At 47.1% G+C, this 24,523-nt stretch overlaps 1 protein-coding gene across 1 annotated transcript in view; it reads left to right on the top strand.

Annotated features, from left to right (window-relative positions):
* Nucleotides 1–1,879: 1,879 nt before the first annotated feature.
* MSANTD1 (Myb/SANT DNA binding domain containing 1) overlaps nt 1,880–24,523 on the top strand; it is a gene marked incomplete at its 5' end in the record, with an annotated part of 67,660 nt that continues 45,016 nt past the window's right edge. Inside the window, one exon of the mRNA XM_074991709.1 lies at nt 1,880–1,982. Coding sequence (XP_074847810.1) covers nt 1,880–1,982 — 103 coding nt within the window. The remainder of the gene's footprint in view (nt 1,983–24,523) is intronic.

Raw genomic sequence — 24,523 nt, forward strand, 5'->3', positions numbered from 1 at the left:
TTTTTTTTTTTAAACTTCTCATGGTGGGTAATTAAGTTTTACAAATGTCTGGTAGAGATCTTGACGTTTTTGGTCTCTATCCATAGGATTGGAGCAGTTGCAGTTGTATGTAAGGGCCTGACTATAAATGATAGATTGTGTAATATGTCCTGGATGGAAGCTGGAGGCATGTAGGTAAGAATAGCGCTCAGTGGGTCTCCGGTAGAGAGTGGTATTGATTTGACCATCAGTGACATGTACTGTGGTGTCCAGGAAATGAATCTATCATGTGGAATAGTCACAGTTGAGATTGATGTTGGGGTGCAGGTTGTTGAAATCCCTTTGGAATTCTTCAGGAGTCTTCTTACCATGGGTCCAATTTATAAAGATATAATCAATGTAGCATAAGTAAAAGAGAGCTAATAGGGAGTGGGAGCTGAGGACACGTTCTTCCAAGTCAGCCATAAAAATGTTAGTGTACTGTGGGGCCATGAAGGTGCCCAGAGGTCGCAGTGCTGCTAATTTTGAGGTATAAATTGCCACCAAATCAGAAATAGTCATGAGTGAGGACAAAGTTACGTAACTCAGCCACTATATTTCCCATAGTGACATCTTGGATAGAATTCCTAATCGTTTGTAGTCCATCTTTATGTGGAATATTGATGTAAAGAACTACATCCATGGTGGTGAGGATGGTATTTTCAGGAAGATTTCTGATCTGTAAATTCCTCAGGAAGTCAGTGGTATCTTGGAGATAGCTAGGGGTACTGGTAGCATAGGGTTTCAAGAGGGAATCTATGTAGCTGGATAGTCCTTAGTAACGGTGCCAATACCTGAAATGATAGGGCATCCAGGGTTTCCATATTCCTGCACTTCCACCAATACGATGTTTGCCATCATGTGCCAGCAATGCCGCTTTGCTATGTATTTTGGATAAACTGGACAATCACTTTGCCAAAGAATGAAGGGACACAAATCAGATATTAGGAATTCTGAATACACACAAATGTGTCAGTGAGCATTTTAATCTAGCAGGTAATAGCATCCAAAACTTAAAATTCTGCATTCTAAAACGAAGTGCCTTTAACAACAGATTACAAAAGGAGACATCTGAATTGGAGTTCATTCTCAAGCTTGATACTTTTCACCTCAGACTAAACAAAGATATCAATTACCTCATGCATTATGGGGACAGTTTCCCCACTTTTGATATTCATAGTGATCCCAGGCAGCCCACTTTACTTAACAGACACTTGCAGAAACTCTTTTTCTTCTCCTTTCCCCGCTCCTTCTGTCCTATCTAGCTGATTCATCAGTTTTTATTTATTTTTTCTATCTTTCTGTTACGTTCTCTTCGTCTTAGTTATCATTTGTCAGAATTTTCCAGGTCTGAAGAAATGGGTCTGTCCCACAAAAACTCATCGCCTCATAAATTATACTGTTCATCTTTAGAGTGCTACAGAACTGCTTTTTTTGTTTTATTTATTAATGAGAGAGCCTGGGAGTTCAGAGGGAAGTCAGAATGAGGCTTGTTAGCGGGGAGAATCCAGTAGTTAGGGGAGCTGTATGAGATGGTGTATTTTTAAAGGAGGTACTCTAGTTGGATGTGGCATGGCTGTTGAATCAGGGCATTTGTCACTTGTGTTGGTGTGAAGAGAGGAGGAGTGCAGGAAGTTTAGGCAGCTGAGCTTGGTATTTACAGAGCAACCTTATGACATCATGAGGAGTGTATTTGTCCACATTATTCTAAAGTCTGACTCATCTGAACACTAATGATAATTAGGCCCACCTGAGGCAAACCTTTACTAGGTAGCTTCAATTAAGCCTCTCTTCCCTTTCCCCACCCCTGTTGTTTTGAATTGTGTCCTCAACTATTGATTTGTCCTGTCAAATTCTGTTGTTCTTGCCAGACGCTAAATTCCGCTCCAACTGTGTGGTCTGTTGTGAAGATTCCTGCATTAATTTCCTGGCCAGAGGGGAATCCTCTGCTTCTAGGACACCAGGTACAAAATGCCCATTTGGCAAACAAAGACGTTTTGATTTCAGCGGTCTCTTAAATGATTTGTGCCAGAATTGTTCTGATGGAATGTTTGAAATCTGTGCAGAGTGGTTGGGCCCCTGGACAATGTGTGTGTGAGGGGACTGGCTCTGTGCTTCTGAAAGGGCCAGGGCTTCAGGCAGAAGGGCTGTGGCTGGGGTCAGACAGCCCTTGGTGCTGCCTGGAACATGCTGCAGACCCCTGAGCCCTCAGAGCTTTCCAGAACAGACTGCACAGTGCTCGGGTGCTGATTAAAAGAACCAGGCCTCCGGCCGCCACTGCTTCTGTGGTAACAGCTGTGGCTGAGAGCCCCAGGACATTTTGAGTCGCTGGGTCCCTTTTGCCCTGTCTCTGTGGAGAAACCATGCACCCTGGAGATTTTTGGGGTGAGCAGGTGGCACGATATTTCTTCCCAGCTGGGAAAGGCTACAATCCATTATTCCTCCAGTTGCCTTCTCCTACTTCTACTCTCGCTGCCCTGATGCCTAGTAGACAGGGTGACCATATTTCCTACGGTAAAAGTGGGACAACTGCGGCTCGCTCAAGTCACACATCACCCTTCCCTATGCAAAGGCCTTGCCAGAGCTGCAAACCCACTGCTGCAGCTGGGGCTGAGCACCCCTGAAGCTGCATGCCAACCACAGCTGTGACTGAGGGCCCGAGCCCCATGCTGACTATAGCTAGGGCTGTCCGCCGCCCCACCCCCAAGCACTGCTGCTTGGCACCTTGCATTGCTGCTCCCCTTCAGCATTACTTTGCACCCTCCTAGGGTGGCACACCTGACTGCTGGTAAACTGGGAAAATGCATATTTTTGTGTGGAAAAGAAGTTGATATTCTGGGACTGGTCTTAAAAAAGGGGAATGTCCTTGCTCAAAGGGGACATATGGCCACCCTGCTATTAGAAGTCAGCTATGTAATTATAGATAGATAGATTGAAACAGCTGATTAATTATTAATGCGACATTTAAAGGTATGTAAAACTTGACTGTGTCCCATCCTTCTACTTTCCCATCCTTTCTTTGTTGTGTCTTTAGACTGTAGGCTCCAAGGCATGGACAGTGGGCAGAATTTTTAGTGGTGCTCGATTTCTATGAGTCCCATTTTCAAAAGTGACATAGGCTTCCAGAGCTGAGTCTCTCTGACTTTCAATGGGTGCGTCTACACTAGGAACTAACTTTGAAGTTAGGCACTACATCGAAGTAGCCAGCAGAGAGTCTATGTACATTTTCCCTTACTTTGAAGTTAACTTCTAAGTAGGGAGCCCAACTTTGAAGTCCTTACCCCATTCCCAGGAATGGAGTAGTGCCCTACTTCAAAGTTCAGCTTCGAAGTAGGGTCTGTGTAGACACTCATCTTCAGAGTTGCATACTTCAAAGTTGTACTTTGAAGTAAGCAACTTTGAAGTTATTTTTGTAGTATAGACACAGCCAATGAGACTGAGACTTGTGGATAGGGGACTTCAGCTTTGAATTAATGTGGGCAGGCACTTTTGAAAATTTTTGCCAATCTTAATATGTGTTTTCACAGCATCGAATATCAAATCAAACTTGATCCTGACTAAGGTGTCCGGGTGGTATGGCCATATAATTATTAAATAATAATAACAGTCATAATCTTTAAAAGTGAGGCTGATCTTGTATTTTTCTTTATGTTGCCGTATTAAATATTGTCAGAGGCACCAACAGTTGTAAAATAGTTGGCTCGAATTATTTTAAAAATGACAGCAAGTCAAAAAATTATTAATGCCGATTATCTCTGGTAATATAGGTTGAACCTCTCTAATCTGGCATACACTCATCTGTCAATATCTGTGATCCAGCATGATTTTAGTTCGCCGGATATCCACTCAATATGGGGGTGGCCAAGTTTTCCATGATCCCATAAAGCTTGTTTATGGCCACTAGTCCTGGCTCTCAGTGTTCTGTGCTGTTATTTAACTCTAATTTACCCCAAATGTCGTCTAAGAACTCACTAAGCCGTGGAAGTGTTGGTAATGCTGCTAGAGCGGTGGTGTCCAAAAGGAATTAAATGCTCAACACAACCCCATCTCTCCCAAACCAGGTGCCGCCCCCCTCTCCCATGCCACAAGCCAGGTGCTGCCTCCCCAGCCAGGTACTGCCCCCCCACCGTCCTGATTGCTTACTGTGCTCATTTCTTCTTGCTGCTCGAACCTATCCAGGCATGGGTGACACCCATGTCATAGTTCCTCCCCTGCCCATGAATAATGTACGTAATCATTTGTAATCTATTGCCTGTCAGTGCTTCACTGAGTCCTGATGGGCAAAGTGCCACTCCACCAGAGCTGTGTGTAATAAACCCTCCTGCTTCCTTCATACAGTGTTCAGAATTTGTTCCAACAAGTGGGGTCAGCATGGTGTGCTCCAGGTGGTCCTGAAGGCTTACTGGCCCAGCCCCACCCCTTCCATCTAAAGTCCTGCACTGTCCAAGGGCCCAGAAATTCTATCTGTCTCCCCTCAAACCCCGTGGGTGACAGCTGTCATAAGCACACATTCAGATGGAGCCATATCAGCCAACCGTACAGCTGGTGTAAGTCATTTGGAATCTGAATGACTCAGGTGAATGTGGCTCTTTGAATTTTTGGACAGTCTTAGGGTCAGGCAGACTTCAGTAAGTAATAGTAATTATTTTCTTAATTTTATGGGTTAGAAATCCAAATTCTTGAAAAGATTCCTGATACAAATATGTCTCCAGGAGCAGTCAGTGATAGCTGGATGTTCTTTACATGTAAGTATTTGGCTCCAAAACTAACTAAAATGGAAGTATCCTGTGCCTTAAATGTCCTTTATGAAATGCTTTCATCCTTATAAATTCCTGTTTCAGAGCTGGACAGCTGAAGAGAATTGTGCAAGAGTTAAAGGCCGGATGCCTGGGAGCCTCTGTGCAGACCAGCGAACTGTCATTAGGTATTGCCACCCTTACTTCTGTACTGCTGCTGGCAGGAAGGTGCTTTCAGAGGTGGGCACCCAGCCAACAGCCACCACTCTCCAACCATGCTGCTTTGAAGGCAGTGTAGAAGTAAGGGTGGCAAGACAGCAGCCCTCCCCTCCCCCCTGCAACTGCCTTTTGTCTGAGGACCTGCAATTGGAGAATCGCTAGTTTCCCCTGTGGCAGTGGTATAACATGATAAAAATCACACAAAAGGCAAGATTTCATTGTGGGGAAGGGAACCAGATTTCATGGTCCATGATACATTTTTCATTGCCAAGAATTAGGTAGATTCAGCAAAGGCAACGTAAGGTGTGAGAACAACAAGAAGTCTTGTGGCACCTTATAGACTAACAGATATTTTGGAGCATAAGCTTTTGTGGGCAAAGATCCACTTCATCAGATGCATGAGTGGGGGCTGGTTTCAGAGGGGTATTTAAAGAATGGAGTCCCAGAAAAAGGGAGGGCCACAGCTGACAAAGTCTATTCAGCAAGATGGAAATGGCCCATTATCAATAGTAGGTATCAAAAGAGGGAAAAACAAGTCAGGTCAGACAGGGGGATATGAGCCATTGTCAGAGTCTAATGGGGAGATCTTACAGATACTTGTCACAGTGTAAGGTGCTGCACTTTGGGAAGAAATCCCAAATATGGAATGGGAGAAGACTGAGCTGGCAGCAGTAGTGCTGAAAAGGGTCTGGGAGTTGTGGTGAATCCCCACCTCAAGATTAGTCAGCAATGTGATGCTCTTGGGGAAAAAGGCAAATGCAACTGTAGGTTGCCATAAGAGAAGCAAAGCATGCAAGTTACAGGAGGTGATTGTAAGTCTCTAAATAGCACTGGTTAGGCCTGTGTCCTGTTTTGGTACCAGTGTATAGAAAGGATGTAGAGAAGCTGGAAAGAATCCTGAGGAATGTGACAAAGATGATCAAAGGGATGAAATGCATGCCATGTAGGCAATGCTGAAGGAATTGGGTATGTTTATTTTGGAAGAAAGGAGATTAAAGGGGCTGGGATAACGATCTTCAGATACTTCAAAGGCTGCCATAAAAAAGGAGAAAAATCATGCTCTTTCCACAGAGAGCGGCACAAGAGGCAATGTATTCAAATTACAGCACAACAGATTTAGACTAAATCTCTAAACTATAGACTAAAACCTCTGAACTAGAAGAACAGCAGAACAATGGAACAGACTGCCTCTGGAGGCTGCAGAAGCTCCTTCACTGGAGGGCTGCAAAAGGAGACAGGGTAGCCAACTGTCTTGGATGGGTTAGATGCAACAAATCCTGTGTCTTGGCAGGGGGTTGGACTAGATAACCCTTGCAGTCCTTTCTGTCCCTATGGTTCCATGATTACTGGCTTCATCTGGAATATGTCTGTCAGCTGAAGAGGCACTGTAGTTCCTATGTTGTACTTCCATAGTGGTTTTGGCAAGGAGTCAGGAACGCAGTGTGTGAATACAAACAGCTGCTAGGTGGATTTAACAGGCTGCCAAGTTAGTAGCACACTTTGAACAGTAAGGTTGGTGTTTTGGCAGAGAACTGCCAGCAACTCTCATAGCAGCTTCTCTAAAACCAGTGGTTTCTGGTATTGGGCCAAAAGCACTCTCCCCGGGAACAAAAACAAGCTAGAACCCATTTATTCAGCCTGGCTCTAATGCTTGCCACCCAAACTGTGTTAAAAACTGGTTTAGCTGGAATCATGACACATCAAACCCTTTTTGTGGACTAGTGCTGTCTGAATCAGGGTAAAACGAAACAAAACAGCAGTCATGTAGCATTTTAACAGAACAATTTATTCAGTGATGAGCTTTTGTGGGACAGACCCAGGGTAAGACGAGTTATATTTTTTGATGGGGACTAAAAGCTTCCTTACTGTATTTTTCCAACTATTGTTAAATTACTGGCAGCAATCCTCAAAGGACCACAATAGCACCATTGCTTTTGCTACATAACACTGAACAAAAGAGTTTTGTTAAAGCAGAGCAAAATCTCTCTCTCTTTTTTTGTTTCCTATCTAGCAAAGGTGTTTTTCTTATACACTCTAATGTAAAGAAACAGTGCAGAGCACAAACAGCATAAACTCTTAAATACAAATCACTGAGTGACAGTGATTCTTCTTTTCAAATTTCTCAGGTTCACGCACAAGTTTCCTAATGAAACTTATCTCCAAAGAATTATTTGAGTTAGCATTGCACTGACAGTTTTAAATGCACTACATATCTATTAATATTTAGTGTCGTAAAATGTAGCAAAGATACCAACACAAAGGCTGTGTCTACACGAGAGGCTTTTTCTGACAAAACTGGGCTTTTGTTGAAAAAAAAAAAAAAACGCGGAGCAGCTACACACAAAATGTGCTTTGTCAAGGAACTTTCTGACAAAACCTGGCCCATCTGCTGGCAGCATTAGACCTCTCTCTGCTCAGGTATAACATCTCTCTTGACAGTCTTCTGTTGAGAAAACAGCTGTGTGATGCTCCAGGGCCCTTTTGTTGACAGAGGGGTCCTCCATGGCGCCGGCCAGCTGGAGCTGGGAGGCCCCCTCCTCACTGCAATCATGGCTGTATGGTCTGTGCCTCTGGCTGCTTTTAAAAACACAGGGAGCCCCAGAAACCCCATGCAGGAAGCTGGAGGCGTGTCTGCAGGCTAGCAGCATGTGGATGGCACCACACCTTGGCAGCCACTCCCAACAACCACAAACATGTCCCAGGCTGCTCAAGACCCTGCTGGCCCCTCCCAGGGTGCCAGAGAGGCGTGCCAGGATGCAGGCCCCCTCATGGTCCAGTTCTGAGTTCCGGGACCTGCTGTCCCTCTGGGGCAATGAGCTGGTGCTGCTGGACCCCACTGCAAAACATGGCAATGCCCCGGGGTATGCTTGCCTCGTCGGAGCCCTGGCTGACCATGGCCACCCCACCCACATCTGGTGCAGGTGCGGGCCAAGGTGATGGAGCTTTACCAGGGCTACATGCATGCCCAGCTGTACGGTGGAGGTCGGGGGGCAGGGACAGCTACCTGCCCCTATTATGGACCACCTCCTTGGGGGTGACAATGGTGCACCCAGCCAGGAGATGGTGGACACCGAGAAGGAGGCCCCCCTGATGCAGATGGTGCACCAGGACCCACCCTCAGACCCCAAGTCCATCCAGGGGACATTCATCATTGCTCTGGACTCGGCCCCTTCCAGTGCCCCAACATTGGCATGGGTGTCTTGGGACCTGTTTGCAGGACCATCTGGTGAGTACCCCATGGGTCACACACCACTGGGCTGGGGAGGGCAGGTGGGGCATGCCATGGGCCTGACCAGGATGTTTTGGGCAGGAACCCAAGCCATGGGCCCAGCAAGTGCACCAATGAAAGTAGCAGGGCATCCCATCTGGAGCCAGCAGGCAGCCACCACACATGGCTACTGGCTCACTGTCAGCCCCACGGGGAGGGGCCACACGTGCCCCAGGGGCCCACCTGTCTCTGCCACGGCTGGGAGCGGGCCAGCCACATAGGCAACAGGCCGACCCCACACATACCACAGAGGCATGTGGCCCTCCACTTGCGGGCAGGCTCACAGGCAACAGGCGGCACCTGCCCTGTGGACAGTGCTGTGAGCGACATGCATGTTGGGGAACCCCAGGGAGGGCCAGGCTGCACTTGATTTGCCCGCCATCCATGTGGGGACCCCTCTGTAGCCAGACCCCCACCCCGGGCTGCTAGCCTTTTGGGCCGGGGCGGGGGCTGCAGTCAGGCTGGTCCCCATGATGCCGCAGGGTCTGTGTGTTGCAGGGTCCACCATACAGGGGGCATAAGCACACGCACTGGGGACAGCTCCATCTTGGGGATGGAAGCTGTTGCTCACAGGGGGTGAGGGGCAGGCCTCGGGGCTATGCTGTGGGAATGCCATCTCCATTCACCCTCCTTACACAGCCACAGCCAAGGTGGCTTATGGCTCTCCTCAAAGTAATGCCTCCCCTGTTGAGATGCTCCCCCTTTGCCCAAGTCCCTCACCATCTCCTCCTCCCTCCTTGCAGCTACACTGTCTGAGGGCCGGCTCAGCCACCTCACCCAGGCGGGCAGCCTCAGGGAGGAGCCAGAGCCAAGAGATGGTAACCCTCCACCCCAGGGTGTGCCCACAGCCGGAGGGACCACTGCCTGGACAATAACATCCTTCAGGCCTACACTGCTGCCCTCTGGCGGCAAAATGACATAGTGGAGTAGCAGGTACAGTGGGAAGAGGACGGGCAGTAGGAGTGGGCATGGGCCTCAGACCAATGGCTGGCCTAGGTGGACCGGGTCTTAGACATTGGCTCCCACCTCTGCTCCCTCTGACCCCACGTCCCAAGTGTTGCTGCAGGCCCTGCGGTGGGCAACGGACAGGGCTGGTGCCCCTAACCCAGAGACCAACCTGCACCCCTCACTGAGCCCACCCCCCCGCTGAACCCCTCCCACTGCCGTAACTCCCAGTGATCCCAGCCTAGCAAAGACCCCAAACTTGAGACTGGAGGGGATCCCACAGCCAAGGTGGCTCATGGCCCTCTATGCTCTCCTTGGAGTGATGACCCCAACCCTGCTGAGATGCCCTCCCCTTTTCCCAAGCCCCCCATTGTATATAGTCATGCATATTGCATGTGGTAAATACTTTTTTCATGAATGTATGTTTTTTACACAGTTCTGTTTTGGTACGCATCTCATAGAGCTGGAAGGGACCTTGGGAGGACATTGAGTTTAGTCCCCTACCCTCTTGGCAGGACCAAGCACCATCCCTTGGTTTTTTTTAAATCTATTTGCCCCAGATCCCTAAATGGCCCCCTCAAGGGCTGAGCTCACAACCCTGGGTTTATCAGGCCAGTGCTCAAACCACTGAGCTATCCTCTAAGTAAGAGGCTTTTATTGAGCACCACCCTCCACATCTGTCCTTGTTGGGTGGGGGTTGGGGATGTGGGTGGCTGAAGGAAGGGGTGGTGGTAGTGAGGGGGTAGGAGAGCGAGCCCAAGGTGCCCCCTTGGTGGTGCCCTGGGGAGGGTCATTGGGGGCCACGGGCGAAACTCTCCCACAGGGCCTCCCGGATGTGTGCCCTGTCCTTGTGTGCTTGTTGGCTGGGGTCTGCAGACACTTGTGGACACTTTACTTATGTTTTCTTGTTGTTTTTCTTTAATCGAAAATAACTCATTTTATAACGAAAGTATATGGGTGGAGGTACCTGCCTCGATGCAGCAACATGCTTTACGGTTATACATGGGTCATTCCAATGCTTTTTTTATAAAAGCGAGGTGCCGGTATGGCTCTTTGCTTCCCCTCCCCCACCAGGTTCCCATGGCTTGGGCTGCCAGGGGGTAGTGGTGGCTCCAGGTCCCAGCCCCTGCTGCTGCTGGGCAAGTGGGGGCTCCACCTCCCAGCCCCACTCTGCTGTGGGGTGCCAGGGCTTTGGCTGCCAGCCCCATGGAAGCCTCCCAGGTCCCTGCCCTGCTGTGGGGCCAGTAGGGGTTCCAGCTCCTGGTTGCTGTGTGGCAGCGGGGACTCTGGCTCCTGGCTCCCACCTCCTGTTTCCCCCTGTTGCAGGGCTGGTAGGAGCTCCAGGTGCCAGTTTCCCACTGCTGTGGGACTGGTGCAGGCTCTGGCAGCCCCGCGGCTGGGAGCTGGCTGGGGTGCTGAGCCCCGCCGGCAGCTCCAGCCCTGGGAACCCTGGCAAGGAGGTTCCAGTATGCAGTACCGGCGTGTACTGCCACAAAAAGAGTCCTTTGTCAATCTCTATGCAGCTCAGCACTCACGTAAATGCTTAAATTTAAGCCCTTACTTAAGTTTCATTGATTTAGGTCTGCTCCAGACTTAAAAAAGTGTTATTGGCATAACCTATCTCATTAAGAGGTGTGACTTTTTTTTTTTTTACTGACATTTATGCTGAAAAAAGCTCTAGAGTGGACACAGTTATACTGGTAGATGAACTGCTTCGTACCCACGTAAGTTTACTTCACTTCATTGAACCAGAATATGTCATACCGCAATAAACACTCTCTAGTGTAGCTAGGACTTTGCCAATTTAACTATAGTCAAAAGTGTCAAAATGTAAGATAGACAAGGCATTACGCTGGACTGAATGGTGTACTTGAAGCTGAACGTGTGCTTCAGTGTTTTGTTGAGTCGAGGATTGAATATGCAAGAGTACGCTAGGGAAAATGGAGTTCTTGTGTTTGATGCATTCCAGCTTTGCTGATGGACGTAGTTAACATTTATAACATCTAGGGTGCACAGAGATCTGAATAAATTACACCAAGGCTTTGTAGGTGCTACTTTAAAAAAAAAAGAGTTTTATGAAAGCAGTGTACTGAGCGCTTGAGAAGAAATAGTTAAGGAAGAATGTAAGACTAGCTTTGCTTTTGAAGTGAACACATTGGCTAGGGCTGCACTAGAGTTTTGTCGACAAAACTCGGGGAGTGTCCACACACAATATGCATTTTGTCCAGTGTGTTGACAAAACGCATATAGTGTGTGGACACTCCCTGAGTTTTGTCGACAAAACTCGCTAGTGCAGCCCTAGCCAATGTATTTACTTCAAAAGCGAAGAATGTAAGACTAGCTTCCTTAACTATTTCTCTTCAAGCGCTCAGTACGCTGCTTTCATCAAACTCTTTTTTTTTTTTTTTTAAAATAACACCTACAAAGCCTTGGTTCTGACAGCGCCGACGGTGTTCTGCCTCTCCCCGAAGAGGCATAACACTTCTGTCCACTGATTCTGGTGACAAAAAAGCTGTGAGGAGACATGGGGTGGGGGGGCTTTAGGGGACTTTTGTCAACAGAACGATCCTCCATGGTGCCTGTCAGCTGGGTAGTGGGGATGCCCTGCCACAGCAAGCACATCTCGATGCTCTCTGCCCCAGCTACTCTTAAAGCTGCAGGGAGCCCCAGAAACCCCATGGCAGGAAGCTGAGAGTGTGCGAGCAGCGGTGTGCTCCCTGTCTGCCCAGCATTCCTCACAGCCAGGTACAAGGGCCCATGGGGAGTCGTCAGAGGCATCCATGGACCCACCCTGGGGCAGCAAAGGCCTGGCCCCCTCCTGGACCAGGCTGGAGCTGGGGGACCTGCTCAGCCTATGGGCTGAGGAGGACATGCTCTTAGACCCCTTAGCCAAGAGGTGCAACGCCCCAGGGTATACGCACCTCACCACAGCACTGGCTGACAGAAGACACCCTGCCCACACCCTGGAGCAGATGCGAGCTAAGGTCAAGGGCTGTGGCAGGGGCACATGTGGGCCTGGGATGCACACCACAGATAGAGGACAGGCACGGCCACCTGCCCCTACTACACACAGCTCCATCACCTCCTGGGAGGCAACGATGGTGCCAAGTGGTCAATGGCCATTGACACAACAGAGGAGGCTGTCGCACTGCCACCAGTGCTGGAGCAGCTGGGGACACTGCCGAGGGCATGTCCTGAGCCAAACACAGGCCTTGAGTCCAGCCTGGGGATCCTGACCATTGCCCTGGACTCGGGCCCCTCCAGCAAGGTGACACCCTGGATGTCTCTGGATCTCTTTGGAGGACTGTCTGGTGAGTATCCCATGGGTCACACCCCCTGAGTCATAGGGGAGAGCACGCATGGGGCATGCTGCGTGACTCATTAGGCTGCCCTGGGCAGCACCTCAAGCTGCGGGCACAGCATGTGCAAACATGTGCCTGGCAGCATGTCCCATCAAGATCCAGCAGTCAGTCCTCAGCACAGGCACCAGCCCACTGCCAGCCCCATGGGAGGCTGCAGTGGCTATGTGGCCACGGCAGGGGGGTGGCCCACCTGACCCTGCCACGGCTGGGAGAGCAGGTCAGCCACATGGGCTATGGCCTGACCCCACAGATGCCACTGAGGAGTGTGCCCCCAGCACGTGGACAGTGCCGTGGGCTGCATGCATGCTGCGGGGGGGGTCCCAGGAAAGGCCAAGATGTGCCCAGCTTGCCTGCCAGCCAGGTGGAGTCCCCTCTGTGGTCAGATGCCCCCCGGGCCACTAGCCCATTGGGCATGGGGGCTGAGAGGTGCAGTGGTCAGCCTGGTCCCTGAGGCCCCATGGGGTTGCCATGAGACAGGGCCCAACATGCAGGGCGCAAATGGCTGTGGCCATGGCACAGCCACGTCCCATGGGGCAGGGGCAGGGGCCACTGCTTACGTTGGGTGGGGGACAGAGCCCTAGAGGCTGTGTGGGGAAGTTACACACCATCTCTCTTTCTCCTTGTCCATACAGCTGCACCATCACAGGGCTGGGCAGTGCCACCACCTTGCCAGGAACAGACACTCCTGTCTGCCACTCAGCGCCAGCCAGCCCCAGACCTGCACGGGCTGGAGCTGGCACCCCACTATCACGGGTCTGGGCCCATATGCAACAGGTGTGTCACTCCACGGAGAACGAGTTACTCCACCTGTATGTGGTCGCCCTGATGAGACAGAACCAGCCACAGAAGCAGCTGCTGGAATGGTTTTATTCTTTTCCCACTCTTGTATCATTCATTCTTGGGGAGTGGTTGTGGAAGGGTGAGTAAGTGAAGTGAGGGGCTGTGGTGGGGGCAGGGTGGGACTGGGGACCCAATGACCACACTGGGTGCGCCCTGGGGAGGGTAACTTGGGGCTGTGGCTGAAGCTTGCTGGTAAGCCCTCCCTGATGTGGACCCCATCCATGTCCACCTTGAAGCTATGGTTGACATCCACCCCCACACCCTGGGAGAAAGACCTCCCCCTTTTCACTCCACAATATTGCGGAAGGCGCAACACGCAGCCACCACTTCAGGAACGAAGGTCTCCCCCATGTCCAGGTGGGTGAAGAGGCAGCAAAACCTCACCTTGCAAGGTGCACATGACCTGATAATGTGTGCACTTGAGATGGGCATTGGAGAGCTCCTTGCTGTGGTCCAGGTGGCCCGTGTATGGACACATTAGCCCTGGCATTGGGGGTATGCTGCATCCTCCACCATGCACAAGGGCATGTGCATGTTCCCAACAGCTATGTCATGCCAGGGGGCATACATGCCTGCCTCCGTCGTCTGGGACAGGCCAGAGTTCAGGAAGACCGTAGTGTTATGTGCACAGCCTGACCGCCCGACGTAGACATCAGTGAACCAACTGAGTGGTCCACCAGGGCCTGCAGGACGACAGGGTGGTACCCCTTGCGATTGATGTACTGCACCGTGCTGTGGTCTAGGGCACACATCTACATGTGGATCCTGGATGTGGATCATCGAGTCCAGCCCCCTGCCCTCATGGCAGGACCCAGTACTGTCTAGACCATCCCTGATAGACATTCATATAACCTATTCTTAAATATCTCCAGAGATGGAGATTCCACAACTTCCCTAGGCAATTTATTCCAGTGTTTGACCACCCTGACAGTTAGGAACTTTTTCCTAATGTCCAGCCTAAACCTCCCTTGCTGCAGTTTAAGCCTATTGCTTCTTGTTCTATCCTCAGAGGCCAAGAAGAAAAGTTTTCTCCCTCCTCCTTACGGCACCCTTTTAGATACCAGAAAACTGCTATCGTGTTCCCCTTCAATCTTCTTTTTTCCAAACAAAACAAGCTCAGTTCTTTCAGCCTTTCTTCATAGGTCATGTTCCCTAGATCTTTGATCATTCTTGTTGCTCTTTTCTGGACCCTTTCCAATTTCTCTACATCTTTCTTGAAATGCCATGTCCAGAACTGGATACAATACTCCAATTGAGGCCTAACCAGAACAGAGTAGAACGGAAGAATGACTTCTCGAGTCTTATTCGCAACACATCTGTTAATGCATCCCAGAATCATGTTTGCTTTTTTTTTTTTTGCAACAGCATCACACTGTTGACTCATATGTACCTTGTGGTCTATAACCCTTAGATCCCTTTCTGCCATTCTCTTTCCTAGACAGTCACTTCCCATTCTGTATGTGTGTTAGCCGGTGGCCAGGTAATGTGCGGTGAGGACTCCCCTGGGTCCTAAACAACCCAGTTTTTTACTGTTAGAGCAGGCAGCTCCTAGCACACTCACCCACGGCCAGGCTGTAGTAACCAAACGGTTAAAGTTCTTTTTGTTGTGCCGGCTGTGTTGCAGTGACAAAAGGGTTAACAAAATGGTTAGGCTCAGAGCTTAACTAGTTACAAGTTTATTTAAGCTACAGTTATAAGCGTGCGGTTACAAAAGGCTATTGTTTACTTCTTATATGCTAGCAAAATACAGGTGTTAACAAGTTACGTTACAATCCAATACAAAGATATCTGTTACCATCTAACACAATGATATCTTGGCACAATGACATCTAGTTACAGAGCTCTAATTCTTTAGCTGTGCACAAAAAAGTCAGAGACCTAGCATGGGTGTATCTTACCCTCTCTGCGTCTCTCGATACCAGCGTAGCCAAGCCGGATCGGTCACTCAGTTCCGCGGAAAGAAGAATACGAGGTTGGGCGTCCCCAGTTGTGGACCTCGGGAGGCAATCACCTGACCCGACCAGCAGGTAGTTGGTGGAAATGCACTCAAAGTTAGAGTTCTGCTGGACCCATCTTTTATACCCCCTTTTGGGTTATGTATTCTCTTTCTTATCTATGGTGCCAGATCATACTGGTCTGCCTTTGTGACTCCAGTTTGTTACAAGGGCATTTCTTACTTAGTTTGCACTTGTAAGACAAGAGATAAGCAATTTAGGAGTACAGGACATTCTTTTGTGTGGGCGGGGCACGTCCCCTTCTGGGTGATTGTGTGTGTGCATCATATTGATCAATGCCAGCTGGGGTGATTTCTGAGGGTCCCCCCCCCCTCATGTTGACAGTCTGGCCTGTTAGCCTTCTAGCTGTACTTTGTGCTTCTCAGGGTCACGATAAGCTAGCATATCTGGGCCTCAATGAGGGCATCAAAGACTGTGCTGTCAGCAGCCGTTTCCGTGCCCTGTGTGCTCCTCAGTGGGGGGGGGGGGGCAATGAGCAAGCTGGCTTGTAAGGGGGAGACTTTGTCTGGCTACATTCCACCCCCTGATGCACCACACTACATCCCAGAACGCAAGAAGAATAACTCCACATGGACTCCTCCTGAGGGTAGAAATAACAGTCTGGACCTATATATAGAATGCGCACAGGCAGAAATTGTGGAGAGACAGTATCGTTTGCCTCACAACCTCAGTCGTGCAGAACGCAATGCTATCCACAGCCTCAGAAACAGCCCTGACATAATAATCAAAGAGGCAGATAAAGGAGGAGCTACTGTCATCATGAACAGGTCTGACTACCAGAAGGAGGCTTCCAGACAACTGTCCAATACCAAATTTTACAGGCTACTTTCCTTAGATCCCACCGAGGAATACACTAAGAAACTACACCATCTGCTCAGGACACTCCCTACACCAGCACAAGAACAGATCTATACCAACACACATCTAGAGCCCTGTCCCGGGCTATTCTACCTACTACCCAAGATCCACAACCTGGAAATCCTGGATGCCCCATCATCTCAGGCATTGGTACCACTACGCCTACCTTCATGCCTCCAGCTTCCATCCCAGACACACCACACGATCCATTGTCTACAGCCAAGCACTAAGATATAACCGCATTTGCTCCAACCCCTCCGACAGAGACAAACACCTACAGGATCTCTACCAAGCATTCTTGAAACTGCAATACCCACCTGAGGAAGTGAAAAAACAGATCAACAGAGCCACACATGTGCCACGAAGCCTCTTACTACAGGACAAGACCAAGAGAGAAACCACCAGAACACCACTAGCCATCACCTACAGTCCTCAGCTAAAACCTCTACAGCGCATCATCATGGATTTACAACCCATCCTGGACAATGATCCCCCACTTTCACAGGCCTTGGGAGGCAGACCAGTCCTTGCCCACAGACATCCTGCCAACCTGAAGCAAATCCTAACCAGCAACTGTACACCGCACCACAGTCACTCTAACTCAGGGACCCATCCATGCAACAAACCTCATTGCCAGCTCTGCCCACATATCTACACCAGCAACACCATTACAGGACCTAACCAGATCAGCCACACCATCGTGGGTTCATTCAGCTGCACATCTACCAATATAATTTATGCCATCATGTGCCAGCAATGCCCCTCTGCTATATACATCGGACAAATTGGACAGTCTCTACGTAAAAGAATAAACACACAAATCAGATATCAGAAATGGCAATATACAAAAACCCGTAGGAGAGCACTTCAATCTCCCAGGCCACACAGTAGCAGACTTAAAAGTAGCTATCCTACAGCAAAGAAATTTCAGTACCAGACTCCAAAGAGAAACTTCTGAGCTACAATTCATCTGCAAATTCGACACCCTCAGCTCAGGCTTAAACAAAGACTGTGAATGGCTGGCTAAATACAAAAGCAGCTTCCCCTCCCTTGGTGTTCACACCTCCAGATCAACTGCTGGTAGTAAGCCTCACCCTTGCTGACTGAGCTAACCTTGTTATCCCCATCCTTGCTCTGGCTTATTTATACCTGGCCCGGCAGATTTCCAAGACCAGCATCTGATGAAGTGAGTCTGTGCTCATGAAAGCTCATGCTCAAAACTTTTCTGTTAGTCTATAAGGTGTCACAGGACCCTTCGTTGCTGTTATCAAATAGGAAGATTTATGCTGCGTTTCCAAAAGGCGTTGACATTCTGGATTTGTATCTCTTCAGTTGAGCTTTGCTGCCACCTTCAAGTGCTCATAAATCCCAAATACTCAGGTCAATTCCACCACAAGTTTTTTCTTTGTATCTTATACATTTGTGAACACAAAGCCCCAGTATTCCAATACAGATAAACACAATTGCTAAATCATGTTCTCATCCCATTAATCAAACCACATTGCTCATGATATGAATTCTAGCTCCTTGCCTGCAGAGGGGCATGTTTAATTATCCTAAGAGCACCTGAGACTAGTCATCCATCTAGTCCAATATCCTCTCTGTGACAATGGCTGACACTAGATGCATCTGAAACAGTCAGTCACAGAATATAACCCGCACATAGGGACATTTCTTCCTAACCTTATCTGTTATGCCTGGAAGTATAGGGATTATATTCCTTCTAAACTTTTAAAAATCTTTGCTAATGTAATTCTGAATTCAGTTATTACTAGTGTTCCTCAATAATATCTTATGTCAATGAGTTGCATAAACTAGCTTCAAGGACATGTATAATTTTGGCCCTTCTTACACATTTTGATCTAGTCTTTCATTCCATTGTTCTGTCTGTTCAGACAACGGTGATAGCCTAATGCCTCATTTGTTCACTTCTCTGACATCCATCTCCACATCTTTTTCCATTTTCCTCTCTCAAATGGAATGTCTGTGTTGAGCTGCAAAATTACAGTTGGTTGGAAAAGTTATGACACTTTTTTTTTTTCCTTTTTGGAATTTGGCAATTGGGCAAAATTGAAATGTTTCACAAGGACAGTTTGATTTCAACAGAGTTCCAAGGAAACTCTGCCTTCCATCCCCAACCTGCCTGCTTTCCAGCCAGCTTAGAAGCTCATTTAGCAGACTGGTGGGGAGCCCGGACCCTGAAAACTTTAGGACCCTAGCTCCCACACTCAAAGGCTTGCGGTTCCTTGCCTGTAGGGGGAATTTTTTAACATCAAAGAGATTTAAATAACTTATTTTAATTGTGATTTAAATCAGCAAACAGGAAACCTTGATTTGAAATAATCTATTTGAACTGTGTTTTGCTTTTGCTCTTTTAAAATTATTTTCAAAGAAAAGATTCATTCATTCTCACTACTTGGAAAAAATTAAAATGTTTGCCTCGTTATTAAGAGGACTATGGCATAGCTACAAACATTTATTTAAGCAGTTATATAGTTCCATTTACATTTAATCAGCTTCTTAATGTTACTATGTATGAACGGTGAATGATAGATTTCTTATTTACTCGTTGACGATTAATTGTTCACTTGTGATGTGTGTCAAACTTTATTTGTAGGGCACTACCAAATTCACAGCTATGCAAAATGCATCACGGACCATGAAATCTGGTGCCCCCCATGGAATATGTCCATTTGTGTGCTTTTACTCTATATTATACAAATTTAATGGGGGAAACATATGTTTCTCAAATTGGAGGTCATGACCCAAAAGGGAGCTGCAGAAGAATCACAAGGTTATTTTAGGAGGGTCATGGAAGTGCCGTGCTTACTGCTGTACTGCCTTCAGAGCTGGGCAACTAGAAAGCGTGGTTGTAATGTTCTCCATGTGCCCAGCTCTGAAGGCGGCACCCTGCCAGCAGCAATGCAGATATAAGGGTGGCAATTCCATACCCATGTCACCCTTACCTCCGTATTGCTGTTTTCAGTGCTGGGTGGCTGGAGAGTGGCAGCTCATGAAAAAAGACTTCAGCTCTGCAGGCAGCAGTACTGAAGTAAGGATGGCAATGCCATACCAGCCATGTTTACTTCTGTGCAGCTGCTAGCAAGAGCACAGACTTCAGAGCTCAGTTCCTGGCCAGCAGCCACCACTCTCCAGCTGCCCAGCTCTGAAGGCAATGCTGTTGTGGCTGTGACAGCAGATGATCAGAAGAGAAGCAGTACCACAACCCCAATATAATAATGTCACACCCACCAGCTCCTTTTTGGGACAGAATCCCTACAATTACAACACTGTGAAAGTTCATATTTAAATATCTGAAATCATGAAATTTACCATTTAAAAATTCTATGATCATGAAATTGTCAAAAATAGATTGTGAATTTGGAAGAGTCCCATCTATTTGCATTAAAATTCAAGTAGAATACACAAAAACTAGCATTTTAATTTTAATATAAGTAAAATATCCCCTCTAGTCTGTCAGTCTGATCTGACAGACACCAAATATGATGATCTGTAAGATCCTGAGGACATGAGTAAGATTCCCCAGCCAAGTAGCTGAATGAAAATTCTCAGTGCCACCTCAGAGCACCAGCCTAACCCATCCAGTGTTTCATCTCCAGTTATGGCCATATCTGATGATGAAGCAAACAAAAAGAGGAAAAAAACCCCATATCTTGAGCTCTGAAGCATTAGATGAACCCAGACTTTCACTGCTGCAGGCTGCCCCATCATACAGTCTCATTCAAAAATATATTAGGACTTATCTTAACATGAATTATCTTGTTTACCCCCACAGGACCTACTGGGAGGCTCTTTGAGAACCTCAATCCTCTGATGGTTACAAACCTTTTTATTTCTATGCTAAATTTATTGATGGCCAGTTTATATCCATTTGGTTTTGTGCCAAGTGCCAACACTGTATTTAAACATTAACAGCTCTTCACCCCTTGTTTTTATTTCCCAGTTTTATTTGTAGAGAGCAATTACAGCCTCTCTCTGATTTTGTTTTGCTAAACAAGACAACTTTTAAAAAACATCCTTTTGTAAAATACTCGTATATTCCACTGATCATCCTAGTAGCTCTTCTCTAACCTGTTCTTTTCTGAATTCCTCTTTCCTGAATGTGGATGTATCCAGTATTCCAAAAGCTGTCTTACCAGTGCCTTGTACAAGGACACCAATACTTCTCTCTTTCTACTGGAAATACCTTGACTGATACATCCTAGGATTGCATTTGTCTTTTTTTACAACCACATTACATTGTGGCTCATGGTTATCTTGCAATCAACCAAAGCACCTATGTTTCCACTGTCCCTTCAGCTGATGAGCCCCCATCTTACAGCAGAAATTCTTGATACTAATCCTAATTACCATGACCTTGCACTTTGGGGACTATTACATTTCACCCATTTCTACTTCTGTTACTCCTGTCCTCAAAGTTATCCCGTTCTCCCTGTATAATATTACACCCTTCCCTGTATTGAAAATGCCTTCCAACGTTGTGGTGTTGGTAGATTTCCATAATTAATGAAAATATTAAATAAGATTAGTCTGAAGATTGATCCCAAAGTAACTTTACTAGTAACTTTTCTGTCTAGGTAGCTCTAACAAAGACTCATTTATTGGCATTGCCAATCTCCTAGACATGGAGGAATGCAAGATGTTGAAAAGTTCATGTAACTTTTCTTGCACGATCTCCACTGGTATTTCCAGGGCATTTGCATTCACTATAAGATTTCCTGGAAGTTATAGTAGTCAAGTGGTTGAATTGAAGCAGTAGGGGTGACAGTTTCATTAGAAGAGAATATCGCTATTGGCATTGGCTGATAGTTTGTTGTAGATAATTCTGCTCAGTGTCTTGCTCCTGCTGATGTAAAGTGTATTACACTAGTTGACCTTGAGTAGATCTGAGGTGAGACATATCTGACTCTAGAGGTGGGGCAAATGGTATGTCTTCCTATGTGACTGCATGCCCCAAGGAGTCCAGAATGGCTGTATACTATAGGGATATAGAGTGGCATGCCCTGGAGGGAGAAAACATGCAGACTATTAAATTTCAAACTTTTGATGTCTGTGTTTATTGCAATCTCTTGTGAATTCCTTGTCAGATCACGCTGGCTCGTAGGGAGAGGAATGTGGTGAGTAGAAGGGTGATATTTCCTTCCTCTGTTCAGTAATAGAGCATATTTCTTCAATAGAAGGCGTGTTCTAGGCAGCTGAGGAATGTCTTCCATGTAGACTGCGGATGGTCTCAAGGCAAGGAGCATTCTCTATGAGGAAAGCCATGATTGACGCCAGTTATTAGGTTACTGTTAAGTTGCTCATTACCATAACAGTCTTTTGTAGCAAGACTGTTGGCTCCAGAAAAATCTGTCCCCCAGTGACAGGCATCCATGTAGTGGGTACTGTGGATGTCAGCACAGAATATATTGGTGCTGAGGACTTGGAACTGGTAGATGCATACAGAGGTTCTTCAGAACAAGCATGATAATTTGGCGACCAGCTGGTGCCAAAGTATTGGAAGGACCTGTGAAATGTCTCTTGAATGAGAAATATGAGTGAAACAGATACATGATGTGATTTCTGTTTTGATTTTCTGGGTCCCAGAGAAATATACCACTTTCCTCCAAGGGTTGGGCAGATGAAGTCTTAGTTGCTCTTCATGACTCAGTAGCTGGAGAGGGTAGCACTTGTGAGGAAGAATGAATCTTGGCGCTGGGAGCAGATCTGCAGCTTACTAGACTATTAGGATAGATGGTCTAGTATTTTCCACTCAGGCTCAAATGGAGTGATCCAGAAGGAAAAGTCTGAGGTGGGGTTCCCTGGCTTTTTGTGCAAAGAAGAGAGAAAAATATCAGGCACTTATCTGGAATGTGTGCTTCACAAGCAGAAGAGGCACTTAACATGTCCATAATTAATAGGAAAGGCTTCCTGACAAAAGGAGAAGACCTGAATCCTGGGGACTTGGATTCCACCTCAGCAGCAAAGCTCTGGCACCGGGATAAAATCCTTCACGTTTTTAAAAGTCTCTCTTTTTAAAATACATGTTAAACTTCACACAGCTAACAACTATAGTAAAATATATTAGTTGAACAACTATATTATTAATTAATCAGAAAAACATAACCTGAAGAAGGGGGCACTGAAATTCAGGACTTTTCTCAGACCAGATTAACTCTTCTGAGAGACTGGGGTGAGACCAAAAATGGGGGATTTCGGATGCAGTCTACAGGAGAGGGCTACCAGGGAGCAGGTGTGGGCTCTGTGTGGGAGGGAGAGTGCAGGAACAGGCTAAGGGTGGGTGATCTGGGTGGGAGGGGCTGCAGGAGTGGGGTGGGGGCAGCAATGTGAGGGTTCAGGAGCAGGCTGGAAGTGAGGGGTCTGGGCATGAAGCGGTGCAGGAGAAGGGTGGGGGTGGGCGTCTGGATGAGGGGTGGGGGTGCTTACCTCTGTGTGATGCCTCTGCCGCCCCTTCCCCAGCTGTAACAACAGCAGTGCTATGAAAACTCTCTGGAGAGGCTTTTCTCCCATCACTCCCAGGCATGCCTGCTCCCCAGCCCCCAGAATTCTAGCCAATCAGAGTGGCCGGAGAGGACTCTGCAGGTAGTATGGTGCTGCCATTTCACCAGCTGGGGGATGGAGAAGAGGAGCTGCAACAGAGCTGCTTCATACCAGGCGGAGTCCATGGGCTGGATCCAGCCATAGCTTACCTGGCTCCAGCCCACAAGGCTCAGGGCTCCACACCCCTCACATGCCATGGGCTGGGTGCTGGGGAGGGCAGCCTTGAACCTCAGGGCCTGGATCCAGGCAAGCCGCAGGTCCAGATCCATACTGTGGGTTGGGGTTCCCCACCCCTGCTGTAAACTCTCCAAAGTAGGGACCATATCTTTCCCTTTGTAATGTGTCTAATACATGATTGATTGCAATAAGAACAATACAGAACATTTCCTGAGCCCTAGTGGATGAATGTCAGGGAAAAATAGTTCCTAGAATTGCTCAATAACATCTGAAAAGCTATTCAGGGTCCATTTGGATAGAGGTTTCTGTACAAGTGCAAGATGGTTATTTGGTCCGAGATCAGACACTCAATATGCTAGCAATAACTTAAGAACCCTTTTTTTCTGAGCCACCATCTTACTTCCTTAAGTTTGTACTGCTGTGCCTCTGTCATTGGCTTAAAAACTAGTCTATTGCTTTTATTATGATGTGTGTGCAACCTGCTGCATATAAAAATTAATTAATATAATGAACCTGTCGCCAGTTGATCCTTTTCTGACCACCATCTGTCTCCCAATCATGTGATGTCTCCCAGCTGGGCACCCAAGAGACAAACCATTCGAGATCACTGAGACGGCGTATGGTGCTATTTACAATTTTTAAAAGGGTAATAGTGGTTAGACTGTCACATTAGCAGTTAAAAAGTAATGTTGTTTGGAGGCTATGTTTTGCTAAGAAAGTCTTTCACTCAGTAGGTATATTTCTCACATGGAGATTTTTCAGAGGCTCTGGAATAAAAGTTACTAAATAGGGAAATTCTGTGGTTTTTTTCATGCATTCTACAGCTTCTTTTTTGGTACTATTTGGAATGAACAATACAATACATAAAATGGAGACCAAGCAGTGAGGTGTTAAAGCTTTTATTTCATGTGCCTTTAGGGGCATTATGTGTTCCCCTCACCCTTTCCAGGATGCAAACCAATCTGTGTAGTTTTTAAACTACTGTTAAGATCAAGGATGTGGTTATGAAAAGACTTACAATTTATAGGATACTTAAGCATTAAGGATTGAAGCACAGAACATTTCCTGGGGATTAAGGACTGGCTGGGTGAGCCTCAGGCCATTAACCCCTGCCTGTCATTAATCTCCAGGAAATACCCTGCAGTGAGGTCGTTACTGCTGTTATATGCTGAAACTGAAAACAAACAACAGCGTGTGTTTTTAATACATGATGCAGTTTAATTTGGAATGTAGAGAATTAATGCCTTGTGTATTAGCTAGTCATATTGCTAGAGCTGATCAATTCCATGCATCTTACTGTTTTATGATAGACATTATAGGGCTGCATGGGTGTAAGAAAGGGCAGAATTTGACCCTTAGTTTGTGATACATTTAATGTAAGGAATCAGTATAATCAGTGCTGTTTCATTTGTGTAAATTTGAACAGAATTTAGCTCTATGCATAGCATAATACCATCAAATGCTTACTTCACAACAAAGCAATTTATTTACAGTTCTAAGCATCTTTCAGCCTTTTTTAAAAAA

Source organism: Carettochelys insculpta, chromosome 4, assembly GCF_033958435.1.
Source record: "Carettochelys insculpta isolate YL-2023 chromosome 4, ASM3395843v1, whole genome shotgun sequence".
In the NCBI taxonomy this organism is placed as follows: Eukaryota; Metazoa; Chordata; order Testudines; family Carettochelyidae; genus Carettochelys; species Carettochelys insculpta.